Below are 23737 nucleotides of genomic sequence, written 5' to 3' on the forward strand. Positions count from 1 at the left end.
AAAAGAGGAACAAACCAAATAGAGTGGTGAGAAAAATTAAGTGCAATCTGAGAATCTTAGAGTGGATCATCAGGCATAAAAAGGAAGCTGAGGGCTCATAGTAACTTGCTGTTCAGCTCTGGATCTGTAATTGAGGATAATGAGTGTAACTAACTCAGAAGGCATTACTAGTTCTGGGATAGAGTTAGCAGTTTCTACGGTTTACTAAATTCAAAAACTGCAGAATATTACATAGCTGTGTTTTAATGCTCTAATATAATTACTTTTTAAAAATCTACATAAAAGTCTTGTGGCTACTTAACTAGATGTTTAGCATATGAGGCCATCATCAATACTTAGATGATCATATAAATTCTAAGATCTTTAGGTTATACTACTTTTTTCAGAGACATGTATTTTTCTTCTGGGAATAAATTAGTCATTGTAGCAAGACAACATATCAATATACTCTTTGTGTGTGTGTGTGTATATATATATGTTTTGCTAAGCTTATATAAAGCTTGTCTATATTAACTGTGTTAAGGATGAATTTATAACCATTGCACCAGAGAAAGAAGAAAGAAGTTGGGGCACTAGGAAAGAGTTAAAGGTTCATACAGTGAAATAATTTTTTAAAGTAATAATATATAGGAATTAAAGTTCGTCTCCAATGTGCAGATAAAATAACATGAAAATGAAATTAGCTGCTGTGTTCATAATTAGCATAATTTCTCTCTATGTTTTAAAGTTTAAATGTATCTTAAAGCCAGGCATGATGACTGATACCTCTAATTCCAGTACTTAGGAGGCTGGGACAGGAGGCTCACAGGTTCAAATCCAGCCTCTGCAACTTAGTGATGCTTTCTAAAACTTGGTGAGACCTTGTTTTCAAATAAAGAAATAAGATGGGCTGGGGTATAGCTCAGAGGTTGAAAGTCCCTGGGTTCAATTTCTGGCAACAATAATGAATAAATAAATAAATAAATAAATAATCTTGAAATTAAACCTAAAAATAAAAAACAAATCTATTTTTTGTTTGTGGTACTAGTGATTGAATCTAAGGGCATTCTACCTCTGAGAATCATCTCCAGCCTTATTTTATTTCATTTTAATTTGAAAAGGGTCTCAATAAGTTGCTGAGGTCTTCACTAAGTTGCTGAAGCTGTCCTCAAACCTGAGCTCCTGTCATCTCAGCCTTCCAAAATACTGGGATTACAGGCATTTGCCACCTTCTCTACCTAAGATACATGTTAATACTAAAAAATGACTATCTTCCAGAATACCTTATTTAAGGTTATAAAATAAAGAAGTTTTGAAAACCTCTGCAGAGAAACCAAAGACAACAATGGCAAGATAAATAAAGTGCTATGAGTGGATTTAATTATTACAAAATTCTCTCAGTTTGCCAACCTTGGTTTTGTCTTTCTTCCCTAAGACCTGCCTAGGCCAGGGTCAGCAAAATATCAATCATTCTCGAAAGCTTCCCTCTCTTGGCTTCTGCTAACCTAATTATTTTACATTCAACCAAGTACACATAAAATCTAATCACAGGCCAAAAAATATGTGGAGTCTTCCTCAAGACTGATACTAATCATATTAGGTTATCAAATGGGCATACCCAAATAAATTGAAAATGAAAAATTGAGATTGAGATACCAATTTACATGCAAACTCCATGCCCAGTCCATCATTAGCAAACTCCCTTTTACTCTCCTCCACCAACTATTCTAAATTATAGACTTAAACCAAATGAAATCAAAATGGGCTATATGCAAATTACTCCGAAAATCAGTCTGTACTTTCATAAAGTGTGGCTTCTTCAGGGTTAATGTGTATCTGAATCATGTGAGGATCTTGTTAGGGTGCAGATTCAGACTCAGCAGGACTGGCATAGGGCCCAAGGTTCTGCATCCTTAACAAGCCTCTAGGTAATGATGCTGGTTTCTGATCTGCAGACCACACTGTACAGAGCACAATGTGAAAGCAAAGTATTATTTGCTCTTCCAAACTGTACACTGTGATGTCCCATAGACTTATCTTCATTTCTCATGTTGACAGACAACTTGATATTTCATTATATATATTCTAAATGATAGCCTGAAATTCATACTAATGATCATTAATAAACATCACAAATACTACAATACATGTTACTTGATTAAAATGGAAAAAATCCAAAATGTGCCTAGTCAGAAATGATAAATAATATCTGCATTTTTCCAATATATTATTTATACTTTGCCATTGTTGAAAATTATATTAATTGTGTAATTTCTAACATATGAGCTACTTACTTTTTAATGACATTTGTAAAACATTAATCTAATTTATGATGTTTCCCCCTAAAATTTGATATGCTCATGTTACTTTTTATTCCAAATTCATTAAGCACATCTAGATTAACTGTCTGAAAAAAGAGATGCTCAAGGCATTTTGCTATTTTATTTTACACTTAGTTACCTATATTTTATCCTTTTATTACCCACAGACAGAAAGAGAAATACGTTTTTCTTTCCTTTTCTTTCTTTTTGCAATAGGAAAAGTCAGATGATATTTAAATACATGGTTTCAAAGCCTAATACTAAAAATTCATGCTATACTGGTTAATAGTGAATTAAATATATGATATGAATTTTAAAAATAATATGTCAAATATAATAGAGATGGAAGTTTTTACACACATTCTGTTTTTTTGAATTGTATTTTCTAAGCATATGCTATCATCATTTTGCTTACTAATTTTTAAACAAACTTCTCATATGCTTTATTTATTAACCACGCATGTTGTAAATGGTGTGATCTCAAGAAATCAGATCAAGATTTTATGCTAACCTTCAAAGATGTGGCTGTGACCACTTTCAGGTGACATCTTATCCAGAGATCCTTCCTTTTCTTTCTTGTCTGAAGCTTTCACAGAATCCTCTGATTGGCTCCCAGGGTGACTCTTAAATGTTGGTGAACACAAACTTCGCTCAATTTCCACTTCCTGTTAGAAGACATTAAAGGGATGTGTGTTAAATGCTATCAGTGGAAAACAGATGTGGTTTTCAGGGGTTTGGAAAGCAGGACTGAAAGAGGGAGGGGCCTCCATCACCAGTGATGTTCTCCAGTATGCTGTAGGGAAAATTTTTATAGCTTTGCCTAGAACTGCAAACACACATCTGATGCTTAGTTTACTTCTCTGCCACTTTTTCCACTCTTGAATTAGCTTTTCTTTCATGTGTGTTTTCCTCCCCTTATAAAAGAGAGAAAGTGGAAATAAGGGTCACAGTATAACATAATGTATGTTAATAGATGCAGCTTCCGAGGCCTGAGAAATACCAATGAGAAATTTTCAGAAAACAGCAACATATCAACATTATATACTAAAGACAGAAGGAAATGAGTTTTTTTAATGTCATGCTTACCCTACCATGATAATCTTAGCAGTTATGGAGCTCCCAAATTACAAATCTATTTAGTTGCCATATAGTGAACAATTTCATAAACAATTCATAAAGATTATGAAATTACTTTTTAGAGATAGCAATCAAAAGTGGAGAGATAAAATATTCCCAAACAAAAGAAGTCTAAAATTATTTAAAATAAAAAGAGCCTAGATGCTGGGTACAATGGTGCATTTCCTGTAATCCCAGTACTTGGGAGGCTGAGACAGAAGGATCCCAGGTTCGAGGCCAGCCACAGTAACTTAGTGAGATGCCCTCCAAGCAACTTTATCAAGACTGCTCTAAAATGAAAAATAAACCGGGCATGGTGGCGCATGATTGTAATGCCCGCGTTTGGGAGGTGGAGACAGGAGGATCGCGCAGGTTCGAAGCCAGCCTCGCTGGCTTAAGAGACCCTATTTCCAAATAAAAGTATAAAATAGGTCTGGAAGTGCAGCCCAGAGGTAGAAGGGTTTCCAGGAACCCCAGTACCACAATTAAATAAATAAATAAATAAATAAATAAATAAATAAAATGAAAAATAAAATGGGCTGGGGTATAGCTCAGAGGTAGAATGTCACTGGGTCTGATTCCCAGTAAAAAACTCTATCTATCTATCTATCTATCTATTTATCTATCTATACTTCACATTTTATAGATTGAGTAATATAATTCACCAAATCAAGCTAATCAGATTAAATATTTTGAATAAAAATTATAAAATTTAAATGACTCAAGACAGGTCTAGCAGCAAACTAATCATAAGCTTTAGATTTTTCTATAGGATGCTTTTCTTTCTAAACAAAAACATAAGCAAGGATGTGAGGACTTGCATTTTATTTTTGGAAAGGCCTGGCATGAGTAAGTTAAGTTTGAGAGATAGTTAAAAGCAATAAAACATTACTTAGAGAGATTTTTATATCTATACTATGATTGGAAAAGGCAAGTTTCTGAGAAAAATGGCTCCTTTTATGTTTGCTAATTTATACATATACATATATATATATAATTTGTATATATTCACATATAAATTGATGTTAGTTTATATGTAGATTAAATATACATATATACTTTCACTATATGCGTATATATATTCATTATAGAAAGTATCTGCATCTGTTTAATAATCTTATTTCTAAATAATCCCAAAATATAATATATAGTTGCTTAATCATTTTGACTTTTAACTGGAACTAAAAAATTGTCAGGAAAAAAGTTTCTAATTTTTCCAGAGCATAGCTTTTAATAATTGGGTTCTCCTCTATTACCAAAAACCCAAATTTCCTAACACATAGTGATTCATCATGCTGTTGGGACACAGCAAGAGACCTGCCACATGGTACATGAGCCCCTGAGGTAGTGAAGGTGACCAGCATCCTCCTGTGAGTTCATTCTGGTGTCCTGTCCCACTACCATGGAAACTGACTGTGTGCTTGTTTTTGTTTAACCAATAATGCAACTGCTATCATTAGTAAAATTAAAGAGAAAACAAGGATACCGCAGAAGTTGTGATTCTTATTCAGAACATTTATGCTTCAGTTCAAGGCAGAATGCTGAATGTGGTCCACAGAATAAGACTGATTGCTGGGGTCCAGCCTTAGCAAGAGTCGAGGTTCGTGTGTTGGTGAGAGGAGAGCAAGGTCGTGACAGAAGAGCTGTCACACAAGATCATGTTCAACTTCTCCATTTTATTCAGGATTTGTTACAATTTTTATATTTTCTTTTTTTTTTGTCAAAAAAGCAAGGGCATAGCCATGCAAACAGGATCTCCAAGGATAGGAAAAGTTTCATTTTTTATAGAGTTCAGGGCAAGGGTGCCAGACATTTAAATAATCATAGTATGCTTTGTCTTATTCACAAGGCTGACTCAAACTTAATCTTATACATTGGTCCAAACTAAGGTCAGTTTGAACTTAATGTTTGGCCCAAACTTTTTTTTTTTTTTTGGTGGTACTGGGGTTCCTGGAAGCCCTCCTTCCTCCGGGCTACACTCCCAGACCTATTTTATATTTTTGAAACAGGGTCTCTTACGCCAGCACGGCTGGCTTCGAACCTGCGCGATCCTCCTGTCTCCGCCTCCCAAGCGCGGGGATTACAAGCGTGCGCCACCACGCCCGGCAAGGCCCAAACTTTTTATCCTTGGGAAAAAAATCTTTGTTGCCTGAGTCTCTCACAAGCTTCTGCCCATCAGTCTTAGTTATACTGCTTATATATAAAATTCCAATTATACATATTAATCCAAAGAATCCTAAAATAATTTTTTGAAAAAAGGAAAGCTAAACATACTTCATGGAGGATCTACGCCATTGTGGATCCCCTGATCAAGCTTTCTCAAGATCTACATGAGATGCTGTAGCAACTGATGACATAAAGAAATAATTTATATTTTATATAGAAAAATGCATGATTGAAAAAACTGTTTAAGCAAATATTTCAGCCAGTGTTTGTGATGACAGTAACATCATCTATATTTGTATTCTCAACTTGGAATTCACAGATATAAAGAGTGCATCATATACTGAGATGGTAATGCCATAGAGAAGCCGTATGGGAATGAAGTGGATCTGTTTCCAAGCCTGATTCATCACATCCAAGACATACTGAGGTAAATTCTTCAAGGCCCTGGCAAAGGGTTCTGAGGGCCTTATACAGAGGTGTAAGAGCTTTGCAGATGAGACTGAGTTGAGCTGTCTCCAGTCAAAGGAGTAATATATTGAGAAGCATTGTGCTTTTCCAAAAAGATTTGCATTGAGTAAAAAAATCTTTAAGTTTAACAAAAGGCATAAAACACCAGTCTAGAAAAAATAAATGTATCATTTGATAATGGAAAACAGATTCAAGTCTTTTCTTGGCTAATAACTAGCTATGCAGCCTAGATTAAGTCATTTGATATTTTGTTTTTTGGAGAGGTACTAAGGATAGAACCTAGGGGCATCCTACCTCTGAGCTGCACCCCAGCCCTGCTTTTTTATTTTTATTTTTTTTTGTGGTACTGGATTCCTGGAAGCCCTTCTACCTTTGGGCTACACTCCCATACCTATTTTATTTTTGGAAACAGGGTCTCTAAATCCAGAGGGGCTGGCTTCGAACCTGCGCGATCTTCCTGTCTCTGCCTCCCAAGCGTGGGGATTACAAATGTACACTACCACACCTGGCTCTTATTCTTTATTTTGAAACAGGTTCACACTAAGTTGTGGGGGGCTTCACTAAGTAGCTGAGGCTGGCCATGAACCTGCAATCCTCCTGTCCCAGCCTCCCAAGTATTGGGATTACAAACATGTACCACCATGCCCAACATCATTTGATATTTCTAAGGATAAGTACTGAACATCTAATGTTCAATGACCATTTGTAATGTAGTTTAATTTTTAAATAAGATGAAAACAAAATAAAAATTATCAATCCATCTTTCATGGTTTCCTATCTAGTGAGAACCAAATATAATAATGCATATAGGCTAATATAAATATGAAAATATCTACAGTTGAATAAGAAATGATAAGTCAAATATGTATGTCTAAGTGAAGGAATTAACCTGTGGGGGAGTTGTACAAAGTTCACATGGAGAAAAGATCTTCATTTGCTATTTGATGAATAAATGAATTTTAACTATGTGGAGAACTTTCCAGAAAATAAAACAACACCCAAATATCCTGAGTTGGGAGGAAGCACAGTACATAGAAAATTGGCAGGAGAAAGGAGCTTGAGATGATATTCTGGTTTTAGCTAAATGGGAAGTTTCTGACTTTTTTAGTGTGTGTGTGTGTGTGTGTGTGTGTGTGTGTGTGTGTGTGCGCGCGCACACACTTGCTTGCATGCCCCACATGACAGAATCGGGTCTGCAGTGTGAGAAGCTCAGAGCATAGTTTCTCAGTTTTACCACTGCTGACATTTTGGACCACATAATTCTTTGTTGTGGGGCCTTTTCTGTGCCCTGCTGGACATTCAGCAACATATTTTGTTTTTACCCACTAGATGCCACCAGCATCTCTCCCAGGGCCACAGTTGTAGCAATTAAAGTGTATTTAGACATTGACATCTCCTATGGGGTGGCAAATCATACCCAATAAAGCTACCACTTTAAAGGAGGGTAGATTGGAAAAAAGTATAAATATGCATGGAAGATCAGTTAGGATCCTTAGTATGGCAGTAGAGTGGTCCCTTTATTTACATTGGGAATCAGTTCCAAGCCTCTCTATAGGATAGCAAAATCTCCAGATGCCCAAGTGTCTTATATGAACTGATGTCATATTTTTATATAATTGGATAGATGTACATGTACATGCATCTAAAATCAACTCTAGATCACATATAATAAATACTATTATATAAATGCTAAGTAAATAAGTAGTTGTAAAATAGTATTTTATTTGTATTGTTTATATTTTTATAAATATTTCTTATCTGTGGTTGGTTGAATCTTCAAACATGGAACCCAAGGATAAAGAAGGGTGACTGTACCCCAATAAAGTGATGTCAATCTTGAACAAACGGTGGTCGTGGAGGTAGACAGAAGTGTTAGTGAAAGTTGTTAAAATGTAAAACTGACAGAGGTAGGTAATGAATTCAATCTGAGAGCAAAGCGAGAGCAAGAGAGAAAGAGAGACTGAACACTTTCTTTTCTTTCAGCAGTATACAGCTAAATGAAATGTGATACCACTAAATGACACCAGAAGTCTGGTTTGGGAAAGAAGATAGATCATCAGTTGGGTACCACAGTATCCAAAAGACACTGGATGTGTAACCCTGGAGCTGAGAGGAAAGGTTCAAACTGAACAAACAATTTGTGAGAACTGCCTTTTAGTGGTTATTCAAATAGTGGATTGGGATGAGCTTGCTCACGGGAGAGTATGGTGAAGGATGAGTCCAGACCAAACCTTGAAAATCCCAACATTAAATGTTTTGGAAGAGGAGACAAAGTAGACAAAGAGAAGAAAAATCAGAAGACAGCGTGTCTTTATCAATACAGAACTCTTTTTGAGCATATAAATTAGATGAGGACTTACATATATCCTTTTAGTTGAGCAATGTAAATATAAACTTTGGGGTAAAAAATTTTGTGATGGGGATAAAAATGCTGAGGCAACTCCTTGAATTGTTTAGTGTGAAAGCGTAGGGGGAAAGAGAGCAGTAACTTGAGAGACCTGGGCACTGGTTTTGTTTTAAAGGAAGAGAACTGTATGTGTGGAAAAGCCAGTTGGAAAGATTTAGTGAGCTGGAAAGGTTTGACTACAGGGAAGACAGAAAGAACATTCAGTGATGCAGAAGTATTTCACGGTGGGCTAAGGTGGGGGGCAGGTACAAGGGAATCTAGGTCACCACCAATAGAACTAAGATATGGAAAAGATAGGCCATGAAATGTAAGTTGGATTAAAATGGAAGAAAGAAAAAGACTGTATTGGAAAACAGCAAAAGGATTTACAAACTGGAGGTCTTGGTGAGTTTGAAGAACACTTGTAATCTGAGCAGCTTAGAAAGAAAGGTGACTGAAATGTTTACTGTGATGCTTATGGAGAAGAGCAGTTATGCATGTGAGGATCCAGTTTTGGCCATGAAAGTGGAAGATAAAGATGAGGAGAGAACAAAGTTACTGACTGAAGAAATCTAGGGACTCAGAGGCTATGATAGTTTTCCCATGACGGTGGAAGGGATGGGAAGCAGAGAAAGGCTGTCAGTTTAGTGTCACTTTTTCTGCAGAATGAGGGAAACAAATGAGATCTGATAAGAATGATAGTGATGGCTGTGGCATAGGAGGCACCCCTGTCTGGAATGATCCTTAAAGAAAAGGGTTTTAAACAAAGAAATGAGAGATGTTTGTTCAGGACAAAAAATGGCCTCAGGTCACGGCAAGAGGACTCAAGGACAGTGGTATTTCAGGGAAGTGTTACCTTTTTCTTCAGGCAAGAAGATGTAGGAAACATTTAGAGAAAAGTTGAGGTTCTGATCATGAAGAGACAGTTCCAATAAGGTGTGGTAACAGATTCTTGAATCACAGGTTCAAGGACAGGTTCAGCCACTTAGAAATCTAGTGAGACCTCTCAGCAATCTAGTAAGACCTTGTTTCCAAATATAAAATTAAAATAATAAGTGACTGGGGGGTGTACTTCAGGGATAGAATGTCCTTGGGTTAAGATGCAGTATCAAAAATAGATGAATTAATGAATAAATGAATGAAATTCAGAGCCAGCAGCTCACATACATACCTGGACTTAGTGGGTTATTGCCTTTAGATAAAAAGTATAGAGATATATGAAGTATATTTTAAACAGACAAGAAGAAGACAAAAATAAAGAAAAATTAACAAGAATAAGAAACAAAAAATCTCATATGAATTCTTCTCAGTTTCTATCTTACTTGGTTTCAACAAATTCTATTGTTCATTCATTCTCTTGAAACTTTATCATTCCTTTTCAAATTCTTTACCTGGAGGGCTTTACCTCCTCCCACTGTATATCAGAAGTATTTATAATTCATAACTGAACAGTGCAACCTCCATGAAGCCTCCTCAATGTTTGACTACAATGCATCAATAAAAATTTTTCAAAAAGAAATATTCTAAGAATAATAAGAACAAAATGACTAAGGTTCGAGTTGGGCCCTTAAAGAGTTCAGTGCAGTGTCAGGAAAGGGCCAGATAGAAAGCACTCTACCAAGAAGGACTGTGTAGTCAGAAGGAAATGTATACCTCCTGGACACAAGGAAAGGGTTCTCGAAACATGTGGCCAAAGAAAGCTTCTGAAGAAGGTTAGAGAAAAACCATAAGGAGAAATTAACTTCAATTCTGAAGGCAATGAAAATCTTGAAAGTATATTAAATAGGGACAATAAGGCTAAGGGACAATGTATTCATGAAAGGTATACAGTCTGGCAGCTGTGTCAGAATAGATAATAATGGGAGATGATAGCATCATATATAGTAAGTACAGTTTATTATATAGTAACATCTTATATAGTAAATAAGAAGTTTATGAAAATTATTGAGAAACAGAAAAATCCTACACTAGGATAACAAGACAATAGAGCTAGCATATTTTTAAAATTAGGCATAACGTTATTAATTGTTAGAATAAACTAGACTAATTCTGGATATTCTAATTTAGATGGCTCTGGAAAATTTATATAATTTTCCCCAAATCACTCAGTACCTCTGAGAGATGAAGACTAAGGCTGGATTCTCTTCTGGACCCACTACCAAGAGCAAGGTATTGGAGGAGTAATACTGAGAATGGTGTGCATGCCACGGCCTCACTTTTGGGGCAGCATTCCCCCAAATAGAAGCCTCATAGAGACCAACACACACATTTATTTCTGTCTTTTTTCCAATGTGCACTCTTACATAAAATGAAACTGAATTTTTCCATGAAAATATTGATAAAGAACAAGAGTTATCTGGCTTCAAAAAATAATATGTGTTTTGTTTCCGAGAAGCAGATCACAAGAACCTTGTGCTGGAGTAAAAGATTCAGGACTCATGAGCAAGAAGTGATTGCTGCAAGAGCAACAGTTTAGTAATTCATCTAACTAGAGAATGAAGAGCAAGTGCAGAAAAAACGTCACAGGCATTTAGGGAACAGACAAAGAAAGATGATGTGTGAAGGCAGATACAGAGGAGCAGCAAGTAGCTCAGCCATTCGGGTAAGCTGGGAGGGGGGACTTCCTCTTCAAGACACTTTTACCCATCTGTCAGAAAGTCATCATCATGTGCCAATTTTGTTAGATCAGAACTTGTTACTGCCATCTGCTGGGAAGTTATCTCCATAAACAGTTCTTTATTTTGATGTGAACCCTTTTTCTTTAGATGTGTGCCCTTGACCACTTACAACATGCATTACATTATGTGGATGCAAAGTTGTAGATGCCAAGGAAGTGGAACACTTCGAATGGTAGCATGGGGATAAGAAAAAGAAAGACAATGAAAAAAATATCCCCTGGTCAGGGCAATCAGAATAAATCTGTTAAAAATGATTCATGCATAATGGAGTTGGCTTAGGAAGGACTCATAATGAAGGTAAAGATATAGAGATATAAGTTCCTATCCTGAGGATGCTGAATGGTAATAACAACTAAGACCCAATAAACACTCATTGTGTATCAGGCATAGCTTTAAGCACCTTATATATATTATACTAGTGTATACTTTATTTCAGCTCTATGGAAAGATACGTTAAAGATGATGAAACGGAGGTTCATAGGAAGAGAAGTGGTCAAGGTGCAGAGAGTAAAGGGATAAGGATAGATGGGTAGATGGGTACAGGCTGAGGGAAGATCAGTGCTGGGAGGCGACATGGTCTTTCCCATGTCTGGAAGGTGCTCACACTGAGCAGTGTAAGGAGAGGTGGTGAAGGGGTGTCCTCAGAAGAGTCAGTTTGGATTCAGAAGGTCAGAGTTCAATGTCAGACTCATTAATTTGGTAGTCAAATTACTGAGGTTATCTCACAACCTTCCTGAGTCTCGGGTGCCCATCAGAAGAAGAAAAAAGTGAAACAAAAGCTAATATATACCCTGCCTGTTTGTACAGGACTTTTACAAGGCTTTTTGCAAAGCAGCAACAATATCTTCATTATTTTTGCTCATGTGTGATATCATCTTCTACTCTCTCATCAAGATGTAGGATTTATTTTTTATCTTTAAATCAGGTAGCTTTTTCCAAGTACTACAGTAGAAATGATACTTTGCCCATCTTGGCAATCTGGTGTTAGCCCTTCTGCCACTTGCAAATTTTGTTTCCCATCTCTTTGAAGCTCACTGCTTTGTCAGAAGTGTGCTTATATCTGAGACTACCATATGTGAGAAGGCCATGCCATATAGAAAGCTCATGGCTTCTACCTCTGTCACTCTGAATGCTCACTGCTGGGATGCTCCTTGTCAGAAGCCATCATCATGCTTTAAGAAACACAAGCCACTTGCAGGAATAATTTGCAGGTTCTCAATTTTACAGTCCCGACTGATGTCCCAGGAGAGCGAGGCATCAACTGCCTAGACTGTGTGTGAGCCATCTCTGATGTCCAGTGCTAGGAAGTCTTCATAGAACTATAACCTAAGCACACTGTAGGCTGATGCAGCACAAAAGGTCTCTTGTAAGATTCTCATGACGAGTCAGGTCAACCAATTGAAGTCTAGAGGACAATAATAAATCATGCCTGGTCTGGGGGATTATGCTTACAATTCCAGTACTTGGAAGACTGAGATAGGAGGATCACAGATTCAAGGGCAGTCACAGCATCTTAGTGAGAATCTGTTTCAAGATAAAAATAAATACACAAATAAGAAAGCCTTGGAGGGTAAGAAGTAGAATGCTTCTGGATTTAATCCCCAGAATCTATCTATTATCTATGAGAGAGGGGCTAAATATTTAGGGGGTATTTTTTAAGCATCAGTAGTTAAAAATATTCTCAGGTACTATATCTTCTCTTGTTAAGCTTCTGTAACCCTCATTTTCCTACTCAGAAATAAGAAAACCACATGTACAACACAGCACATGGCACAAAGTAAAATTCAATAACTCATGAACACTATCATTTCTTGACTATTACTTTGTGCCATGTGCTCTGTTCTATATGTATCTTTTTATGAAGGCATTTAATAATACCAATAGGGTAGGTACCTCAGTTAAATAGTCAAGAAACTAAGGTCAAAGGGCTTAAATCATTTACATTATTCATGGTACCACTGCAAGAGTAGGTAGACCTTTATCAGTCTGATTTTAAGCTGATTTTTTAAACTATCATATCATCCTTTATTTCTAGTATAACTTACTTCTCATCAATCAGAAACCGGAATAATATAGTAGAATAGGATGAAACAGGATGACAGTGACTTGTCAGTGTTATTTTTGCTTATACCTCTTGCAGCATTATGCTGAATGTATGCTGTGGGCACTTCATAAATATTGAGCTGAACTTTTAAAATCTCATGACATTTTATACTCACATAGAATCCAAAATCAGAAGCAAGAAAAATCGGCAAATACAATAATTAGATAGAAAAACTGTAATGATTATCATAACATTATCATATTTTACTGCACACATACTCTAGAAGGGCCAAAAGAAACAGCCTCACTCCCCCCACTTAGCCACACTTTGATAAAGTATTTTGAAGTTAGGCTTCTTAGCTGCGTTAACTGCCCTTCTTGAGTTCCCAGCAACTTCCTAATAATTTGATATTTAGAATGTTTTAACATGGTAATACTAGGCCCAACCAGCTCAGGCTGGGCTGTTCCTTTGCTCTCAAAGAGACAGAATTGGTATTGCTTGAGTCATCTGTGCAATCCCTGCTTCTCTCCCTGTATCACATGATGTGTGTCTAAGCAAAATCTTCCAATGAGCATCCGCCTACAATTGTTTTTCTACAGAAACTGTGTCTTTTCACATTAGGACCAAGTGGCGCTTGCTTTAGGATGCTTCCCCAAATGATAGCTAAAAACAACCATGCCCATGCCAGAGTTCCTCCTATATCTGCTGTGTCTTTAATATCTTTTATTTTAATTCTGAAATTTACTCTAGTTATTTTTGACACATCTTGCTTCCTCGATTCTGCTCTTAGTTCATTAAGGTATTTTTTTAATGCAGCTTGATTCCTCATGTAGAAGCCAACAAACTGCTTTATTTTGAACACTGCAGTTATTTACTAACCGTTTGTTAAATGGACGTAAAATCTTGTACATTTTATACTCCCATGAAGCATTCAGAAGACAATACAATCTAGAAATATCCAATGATGGTGCAAACGTCTTATAAAATGAAAGGGGGAAGACATAAAGAAAATAGGCTGACTTGTGTGTGAAGAGGAAGAAAACAACTTATATCCTTATTCATGGATATAATGCATGAATCAAAGCTTTACTACCCATAGTTTGAAAATGTTTCTTTAGAAAGAATTCAGTGTCTAAACTTTCTGAAACTCTGGGGTACCTGAGAAAAACAAGAGGAGTACCAAGGTTATTGTCCATAAGCAAAAGCGCATATATGATTTATCTTATACTATAAAACAATTCCATTTTAATAGGTCATCTATTCTTGTGAAAATTTGAGTACTCCTTCCAAAATGGGTTTAAATATTAACATAACAAAAGCTGACATTTTTAGGAAAGAAAACACATCGTATTTTTCATAAGTTTCAACTCGCTATTATCAGTCTCCATGGTCTGGGCAATAAATCAACACTATCATGTCACTCCTATAGGTGTCCTTTCCTGGATGCCAGTCTCCTCTTCTATTTCTGTGCACTCAGATGGCACATCTATTCATGTTCATACACTTATTTCACTTCTGTTTTGAGCTGAATTTTCTACCCACCCCAAATTCCCAACCCAAGTACCTCAGAATGTGACTAAAGGGAGATATAGACTTTAGACTGGTAATTCAGTTAAAATGAGATTGTTAAAGCAGCCAGTCTGACTAGATTTCTTTTAAGAATACTCCACTATGACTGATGTCTTTAGGAGAAAAATAAATTTGGACACAAAAGATACTAAAGGCACAGATAGATGGTGATGCAAAAAGGCAGGACGAGTGAGCCTCAGCAAGCCAAGGCAAAATGTCCAGAGCAGACTCTTCCCGTGGCCCTCGGAGGGAGTCAGCAACGCTGGTGTCTTGGTCTTGGGTGTCCAGCCTCAAGAACTATGAGAAAATAAACTCCTATTGTTTAAGCTGTGCACTTTGCAGTTTTTTATCTTGACAGCCCTAACAAACTAATATACTACACTTGGGCTTAGGGAAATTAGAATATAACCGTGTATCAAATATATTTATTAAAGTAAGTTCTTTAGTTGCTTTAAAAATAATAGATTTATTTAGCTCATTTTATCTCTATGGCCAGAGAATACCTTAATAACTACCCCTGCTCTGCATCATCCCTATTGGGTAAATTAAACAAAGCAATCATCAAAATAGAGTGTACTCTTGTGATATTTGCATGCTTATTTGCCTCACTACATTTATTCTGCATTAGGCTTTAAGGCCAAAATGTAATACAAAGTATGCTGGTTTTATACTCTAAAACAAGCCATAGGCAAACAGTTTCATATCTATTTCATATCCTCCTCATCAAAGTGGGATATATTCTAGCCAGGCGTGGTGGCGCACGCTTGTAATCCCCGCGCTTGGGAGGCAGAGACAGGAGGATCGCGCAGGTTCAAAGCCAGCCGCGCGCGCTGGCTAAGGAGACCCTTTTTCCAAATAAAAAAATGTAAAAATAGGTCTGGGAGTGTAGCCCGGAGGTAGAAGGACTTCCAGGAACCCCAGTACCACCAAAAAATAAAAATAAAAATAAATTCATTTATTCTTAAAACGCTGAATTTTTTCAAGTATGTTTTCACCATAACTCTGATGTATCCCAATAAATACTATTAAATGATAACAGATTTCCACATCCTCAGATTAAATTAATGAAAATCCTATCAGGCCCTTGTTAAGCCAGCACAAACGAGGGCCCAGAATCATACAAAAGTCTCTGGCAGAAAGACCCAAAGCAAAAACAAAAAGGAAAAAAATAAAACTAAGGACATACATCATATTGACTCTCAAGGTTCTTCTTTTTATATTTTATATTACATTTAATTTCTTTATTTAATTCTAGATTCTTCACTTAAGGTCATTTTTTTTATACTGACCTTATTTCTGTGATAATATAAAGATAGCCTGCTATTTTGCCTCTCTAACAAAGTATCCTCAAGCCTGTGATGTGCACTAATGTTCTCCCCAGCATTTCTTCATAATTCCTTGAAAAGCTGCCAACGTTTTCAGGAAGAAAGCTGTCTCCTCTGCCCTCCACCTTTCCCTCTCAGTGCTCTGCAGAGGTCTAGTAATGGAGAAACAATGCACTAATAAATGTTCTTAATTGGTGAATTGTAAATTAGTGCAGTTGCCATTCAGATCAGTGTGGAGAAATCTCAGAAAACTGGAAATGGATTCACCATATTGATCCAACTATACCACTCCTGGGTATCTTTTGAAAGGGTCTGAAACCAGAGAACTGGTTTACATATGTAAACCAATACTATATGCAAAGCCAGTAATATATGCATAGCCATGTTCATAGGGGCACAATTCACCAACCCAGATGTCCATCAACAGATGAATGGATTACAAAATTATGATACATGCACACAATGGAATTCTATTTATCAATAAAGAAAAAATATGTCATTGCATGAAAATGAGTGGACCTGAAGAACATTATGATGAGATTTTCCAGTCACAGGAAGTGAAAAGTCATATGTTTTTTCATATACGTGGAAGCTACGGAATAATTGGGTTATAAGAAAGACTTTAGATAATAGAAGAGAAACTCCAGTGGAGCCAGAGTTATGGGCTAGAGAAGAGTTGGGGAGGCGGGGAGGAGAATTAAGGAAACACACCATTGACATGAACATATGAGAGAATGACAATATCAATCTCTACACCCTGTATGGGGAAGAGGAGAATGGGGAGGAGCCGGGGAAAACTCTATCAAGTGCTGTGTGCATGGATGTCACTATCACTGTGAACCACATTATGATGTGAGACTATAATACACCAATAAAAGTATATAAAAAGGAAATCTTCCAGTTTCTATCAATTGTCTAGTGGGAAGCTTCTATTGACATTTACTGCATTATCAAAGGAGGTGATTTATCTTTTCATTTGAAATGGGGTCTTTGTCCACAAATGTAGGGAGTAGGTAGCCCAGGTTTTCATCCTTACAGATTAGAGGCACCTGGCACTCAGGGATCTCAGGTGGCCAAATTGGGTTTCTCAAGTGAGGCTGTCTGGTGTGTGTGGTCTGCCAAGGAAGCCAGATTAACTGGACATCCCAGTCAACACTATCAATTTAATACTATTTAATCTATTAAATACCATTTAATACTATTTAATTTAAACACTATTTAATCCCAGCGCAATAAAAAATGTCACTATTATCTGAGAGTAGGCCTTCAACCTTTCCCATGCCTGTTATATCTTTGAATAATAAACAATTAAAACCTTGCCTTTCCTAGAATATGCAAATGGGTAGAAAATAATTCAAAACACAATCACCTTCTGAGTGTAAAATCTTATATTGTGTCTTAAGTGGTTAAATAGGTTTTCTAGTCCACATTTTACAGGTGAAAATGAAGCACAGATAAATTATCATTATCATTATAATCATCATCATCATCATCATTTTGGAACTGGTGATGAACCCAGGGCCATTCTCTCTCTGAGCTATAACCATAACCCTATTTTTATTTGGAACAAGGTCTCACTAGGTTGCTAAAATTTTCACTACTTGCTTATGTCCTTGAACCTAAGATCCTCCTGTCTCAGCCTCCCAAGTACCATGATTACAGGCATGTGCCACCATCCCCCACTTGAGAAATTACATATATAGATCTATTTCAGACCCCATATTTGGTTAGTGCAATATTACAACTTGTGTATCTAAATGTTTTAAGAAAAAATATTGAGCACATATGGAATAATATACCATTATTTAATACTTTCCGAAAAAAATCTTGCACAAGAGAAAAATTTGATCCAGGAATTATGGGGATATTGTCTAATATTTTTTAAAGTTTTAATTGTTTTGATTCAGAAGCTCGAGCGTGATTATTTTGGTGTTTGTCTCTGACTTAACTGGAAGATTGGGTGTGCGATGGAATGAAGCATGCTTCTAATTTCATAGAGGCTCCCCATGTACGAAGGTGTGTGTTGTTACTTGGCCTTTGATCAGAAGAGTGTGCCTTATGCCTTTTTCTTTCTCAACTCCTCAGAGGCTGTGTTCATCTGACTGGCTGTGTGTCTACCACAACCTGTGGCATTTTATGCTCATGGAGCACTGAACACAAATTTCCTCTGAGATGTAGATTTTTATGGCCATGCACCCTTATTTTCATGCTGGCAGTTAATTTTCTATACAAAACAGAAATATTACTTTCCTTTCCATCTCAGTCAAGAATAAAATTCTGCAACTTGCCCCAGTCCCTCTCATTTTCTTAAATAGGGCCCTAAAGTATTTTATGATTATCTTTATTAGTTGGAGACTATAACTAGTCTTAAAAGAATTGCAATGAAAAGAAAACTTCTATTAAAATATTTTAACTAGTTTCAATTGACCATATTGCTGGCAATGTAAAAATCCCTAATGGCTAAACCTTTTAAAGCTAATCTGCTTTAACGCATTTTAAAGGCTGATGTGCCATTTGAGATTTAAGTGTTAGCATGCAAAGTGTTTTCTTTCTTTCTCCATTCTTACATCCGTTTTAAGATTTCATTTCCCTTAACTTTTTGAAAATGAGATTCCCAGTGATATTCCCTGGAGTTGCATGAATGAGCTAAAAACAAATTTCTGTATTCAGACTATCATACTAAAAATATTCAAACCAATAAAGTGAAACGTCTGTCTATTTGTGTGGATGATGATCTCGCAGTGCTTTGGTGAAAAGGATACTGTTTGCCTGAGGAGAACGAGGTCTTAAGATATAGAACATTCAAAGAATTGTGTTGGGTTGTGATGACAAGGTGGGAGACAGCTGGAAACTGATCACATCTGGATTTAAATCCCAACTGCATCACTTTCCAGCTTAGTGAACATGACAAAACCATTTCATCTCTGCTTCCATTTCTTCACCTATAGAACTATGATAATATTTCTCACTTTCAGGTGAATATTACATATAGCCTTTGATAGCATAGAAATTCAATGCCTGTCTACCCCACAAGTATTTATTGTTTTAAATATACTTTTATTGGTTCATTATAATTATACATTATAATAAAGTATAGAGTGATAGGAACGTATATGCACACAACACTAGGTGTGTTTTCCCTGGATCTCACCCCACTTCCTCCTCTTCCTTGTACATGTTATTGAGATTGGTATTCAAAATTTTGTATATGGACATAACATTCTTTGAACTATTGCCCCATAGGTATTTCAATACACGATTTTAACAATCATAAACAAAATGCTAAGAAGGAAACAGTTTTCCAAATTCAAAGAGATACCTCAGAGATTCCTTGAGTAGTATATTTGATTTCTAGCTAGGAATTCTCTTCTTGATACTAAATTGAATATTCAGGCAAAATAGAAACCTCATAAGGTATGAATATTGATATTCATGAGCTAATTATGCCATGCTGAGATTTTGTTAAGCGCCTGTGATACATGAATTTGTGAAGCTCTTGGATATCCATGTTTTATAGAAGACAGAGTCCTTTAATTATTTTTTTAAAAGATAGGATTTTTATCTTCTTTCATCTCTCAGTAGCTACGAGAACATGGATACATCATAAATCCCCTGGACTCCTTTCCTTTACCATAAATTGAAGGTAATTGTAATTTGGACCCACTGTTGTGATAATTAGAATAATTATTTAAAATAATACCCATGCAGTGCCTTAAGTGCCAGGGAGGCCTTGTGCTATCACTCAAAGTTAGAATTATTCAGAATCAAGAGGTGGAACTCCTGAGGCCCATAGAGTTGCACACTCTGATGCAGTTATTTGCTATTCCTGTGGGACACAATACTCAACTCCATGGAGGAACAAATGGAAAAAAAAAGAACTTGCTCAAGTCCTCCCTCCTTGGGGATTGTGCTTTCTGCTAGAAATAACAATGCGGAGCTCTAGAAAACTGGATACAGTCCCCAGGAGAAGTTCATGAAGTGGCATGGAAGAAGTGAATCTTTTCTTAAGTTTTTCTAAGAGAGTCCCTATTTCTACATTACTGGACTATAGATGGTCAAAAACATAGGTGGAAATCACCCCCACTGTGACAGAGGAAAAATCCTTTCAAAGGCTCAGGGATCAGCAGAAGTACTGGCATACTATGATTTCTCCTCTCTTAGAAACTAATTTTATAAAACCCCATGAACAACACAACAAGCTATTTTAAATATAGTAGCACAGAAGGCAAGTCTCTAAGTGGATTAGCCATATAACATCTTTATGATGCTGAAAGAGAAAGAGAGAGCTCTTATAGGCCAATTAGATCAGCACTTTGCATGCGTGATAGACTGATGTTTAACATTTGCAGCAAGGAGGGAGAGAAGCAGAAACAAAATTGTCCTATAAATAAACTGCTGAACTTTAGCATTGCCATATTAAGAAATTTTCAATCTTCTTAATTCTCAAACTGTGTGCTTTGAATTGTGATTATTTCTGTTGCCTTTGGCACAATTGGGGGCATTGAATGTTATCTATTTTTTTATACAAATACCATATGATCCTGCAATACAATTTCTGGGTATCTACCCAAAAGAATGGAAACCAAAGTCCCAAACTAATGCAAACATATCTATGTTCATAATTGCACAATTCACAATTCCCAAACTATGGAACCAGCCAAGATGTCCATCAACAGATGAATGGATTAGAAAACTATGGGATATGTACACAATAGTCTTTTACTCAGCCATAAAGAAAAACATGATTATGTCATTTACAGTAAAATGGTTGGAATTGGAGAACATTATATTGAGATTATATTTTCTATATTACCAACATTTCAGGTAGCTTTCCTCTTAGAAGAAGAGAAAGTACTAGTTAGTTTTTGTGATCTGCATCTATGGGGAAGAAATCGGTGGTACTGCATGGAAGGGTGAGAAAGTAGAGTTTACTTCCATTTTTCTGCTTATGGTTAGCCAATTTTGCCAATACCATTTGGTGAAGAGGCTATCTCTTTTCCAGTGTATATTTTTGGTCCCTTTGTCAAAAATAAATTGGCTGTAAGTGTGCAGATTTGTTTCTGAGTCTTCTACGCCATTAGTTTATGTGTCTGTTTTTGTGCCAGTAACATGCTATTTTTGTTACTATGGCTTGGTGTAATAGTTTAAAATCAGGCATTGTGATTTCTCCTGCATGGTTTTTATTGCTGAGAAATACTTTGGCTATTCTGTTTTTTTGTTGTTGTTGCAAATGAATTTAAAGACTAAATGTTCTATGTCTGTAAGAAGTGACCTTGGTAATTTAATGGGTATTGCATTGAATCTGTAGATCACTATTGGACTATTGTAGATCATTATTGGCCATATAAATGATATTTATCCTGCCTATCCATGAACATGGAAGATCTTTCCATCTTCTAAGGTCTTCTTCAATTTCTATTTTTAGTGTTTTGTATTTTTTTGTAGAGGTCTTTTACTTCCTTGGTTAAGTTTATTCTTAAGTATTTAAATTTTTTGTGGAATATCCTGAGTGAAAGTGTTTTCTGGATTTCTTTCTCAGTGGATTTATGGTTGGTATACAGAAAATCTTCTGATTTTTAAAATTTTATTTTGTATCAGTACACCATGCTAAATTTGTTGATCAATTCTCTGAGCCTTTTGGTTGAGTTTGATGGGTCTTCTATGTATAGTATCATGTTATCTTGCAAATAGTGAAAGTTTCAGTTCTTCTTTTCCTATTTGTATTTCTTTGATTTCCTTTTCTTACCTTATTGCTGTGGCAATAAGTAATATATTGAAGAGAATTGGTGATAATGGCCATCCTTGTCTCATTCTTGTTTTCAGGGGAAATTCTTTTAGTTTTTCCCCATTTAATATGATATTGGCTGTGAGCCTATTGTAGATTTCCATTATGATGTTGAGGTATGTTCCTTCTATTCTGGTTTTCTGCAGTGCTTTTAGCAGAAATGGATGTAGCTATTTCTAAAAGATCAATAAATATCACTAAGTCTATACAATAAAATGTAGGCATTCAGTATAGGTCATCACTTGGTCTATTTAATTTTACTTTGGGAAAAAATGGAAAAATTTGGTTATTTAGTGTGTTAGAGGTGGAAAATAGATTTTTGAGTGTATATAAATATAAATTGAGAATATTCTGCAAAGATAGTGGTCATTTGAGGGAATGGTATCAAGCTGTTGTATAAGGTTAGTGGGAGGGCAAAGGGGACCTTACCATTTTTATTCTATATATGTTGGTACTTTTGAGCTTTTTGCCACTATGCATTTATCTTTGTATTTGTTCAGAAAAGAATGAAATTGAAAAGTAACAATAAAACACAAAAATATTCAGATAAATTCTATTACAAAAAGATGATTATGCTAATCAAGTAATAATACTAATATCTTTCATGAGAGAAACCACGAGAATAAAAGACAGTAATTTCTTAAGGAGAATGAACCATAGAAGAGTCTATGATAGAAAGCTCCTATCATTCTTGTATGCCGGAAGCTGAGTTTTTGTTCTCACACAAAACCTGAGCTAACACTTTGCGAAGAGCAATTCTAAAGAAGCTGAACATTAATTGCAGAGTGCAAGGCCTCATGGGATTGACTGTAGATACTTCCAACAGAAGTACAGATTAGGGCAGAGAAACAAATCATTGGTGTTGGTAATAAATGCAGTAACTTAATAGAGTCTATTGATAAGAGCAGCCACATTTAAAATTAGCTACAGTTTGGCTGCGGTATGTTACTTTTTTTTCCCATAAAGAGAAGACTTCAGTATGAGTTTTTAGAATCTGGGCAAGAACACAGTAGTTAGTGTTTGACTCCATTTAGCTAAAGCGTTTTCTGACAATCAGATTTCTATATTTCTTTAGGTATAACTACTTTACAGAAGGTTTCTGTAGAACCAAAACATAAAGTGTAATCTGTTTTTCCGCTCTGTAATAACATTTGGTCAAATAACAGTTTTCCTGTAGCCTCAGGCATTGCTGTAATATTGGCTAAGTCTGTTTGCTGAGTTTGGGCAACATAAATTTCCTGGACGCAATGGAGACTCCCTAAATCTTGAGATGTGTAGCAAAAGTGAGTACAAGCAAGAAAGATGTCACTGTGAAAATTCAAGAAAATCCAAACCCAAAAAGCAGTAGTGAAGGAAAACCAACTAAAAGTAAACTAAAAAAAAAAAAAACTAAAGCAATATTTGTCTATAATAGACGATTATTCTTTTCAGAAATCACAGCTAACGATTTTTGCTTTGGAAAGGGAAAAGAACTAATTCTCCAAGAATTGCATCAAATTAGAATGAAGCAATTTGTTCTTTTTAAGTAAAAGTAATAAAAAAGTTAATCTGGCAGGTTGCAGTAGGCAGACCTCAAATGTTCTATCCTTTTTATTTGTAGGAATTAATCTCTTGTCTGACAGACTAAATATAAAATATATATTTTTTTCATAAAAAAATGCCCTAACAACTAAATACCTGAATCTCAAAGGAAAAAAAAAAAGAATGTTTTCTGGGAAACAAACAGGAGGTAGAACTAAATAAACATCAGACACAAGAAGGTGGCTATGTCCTGCAGGGAGGTAGGAAATCCTGAGAACAAACGTGATCCTATAAAGTGATAAGACCGCTGGCAGATGCAGGACTGCGCAAGGTGCAAACTGATTTGACAACCACTCGAGCATTTTGATATCTCTAAATA

The 23737-nt window shown here is 36.0% G+C and overlaps 1 protein-coding gene across 1 annotated transcript in view; it reads right to left on the minus strand.

Annotated features, from left to right (window-relative positions):
- The window catches only part of XIRP2 (xin actin binding repeat containing 2), a gene marked incomplete at both ends in the record, with an annotated part of 329668 nt that overhangs the window by 129164 nt on the left and 176767 nt on the right, over positions 1-23737 (minus strand). The window contains one exon of the mRNA XM_080689963.1: positions 2812-2965. Coding sequence (XP_080546089.1) covers positions 2812-2965 — 154 coding nt within the window. The remainder of the gene's footprint in view (positions 1-2811; positions 2966-23737) is intronic.

Source organism: Muscardinus avellanarius, assembly GCF_963383645.1.
Source record: "Muscardinus avellanarius genome assembly, chromosome: 2".
NCBI lineage: Eukaryota > Metazoa > Chordata > Mammalia > Rodentia > Gliridae > Muscardinus > Muscardinus avellanarius.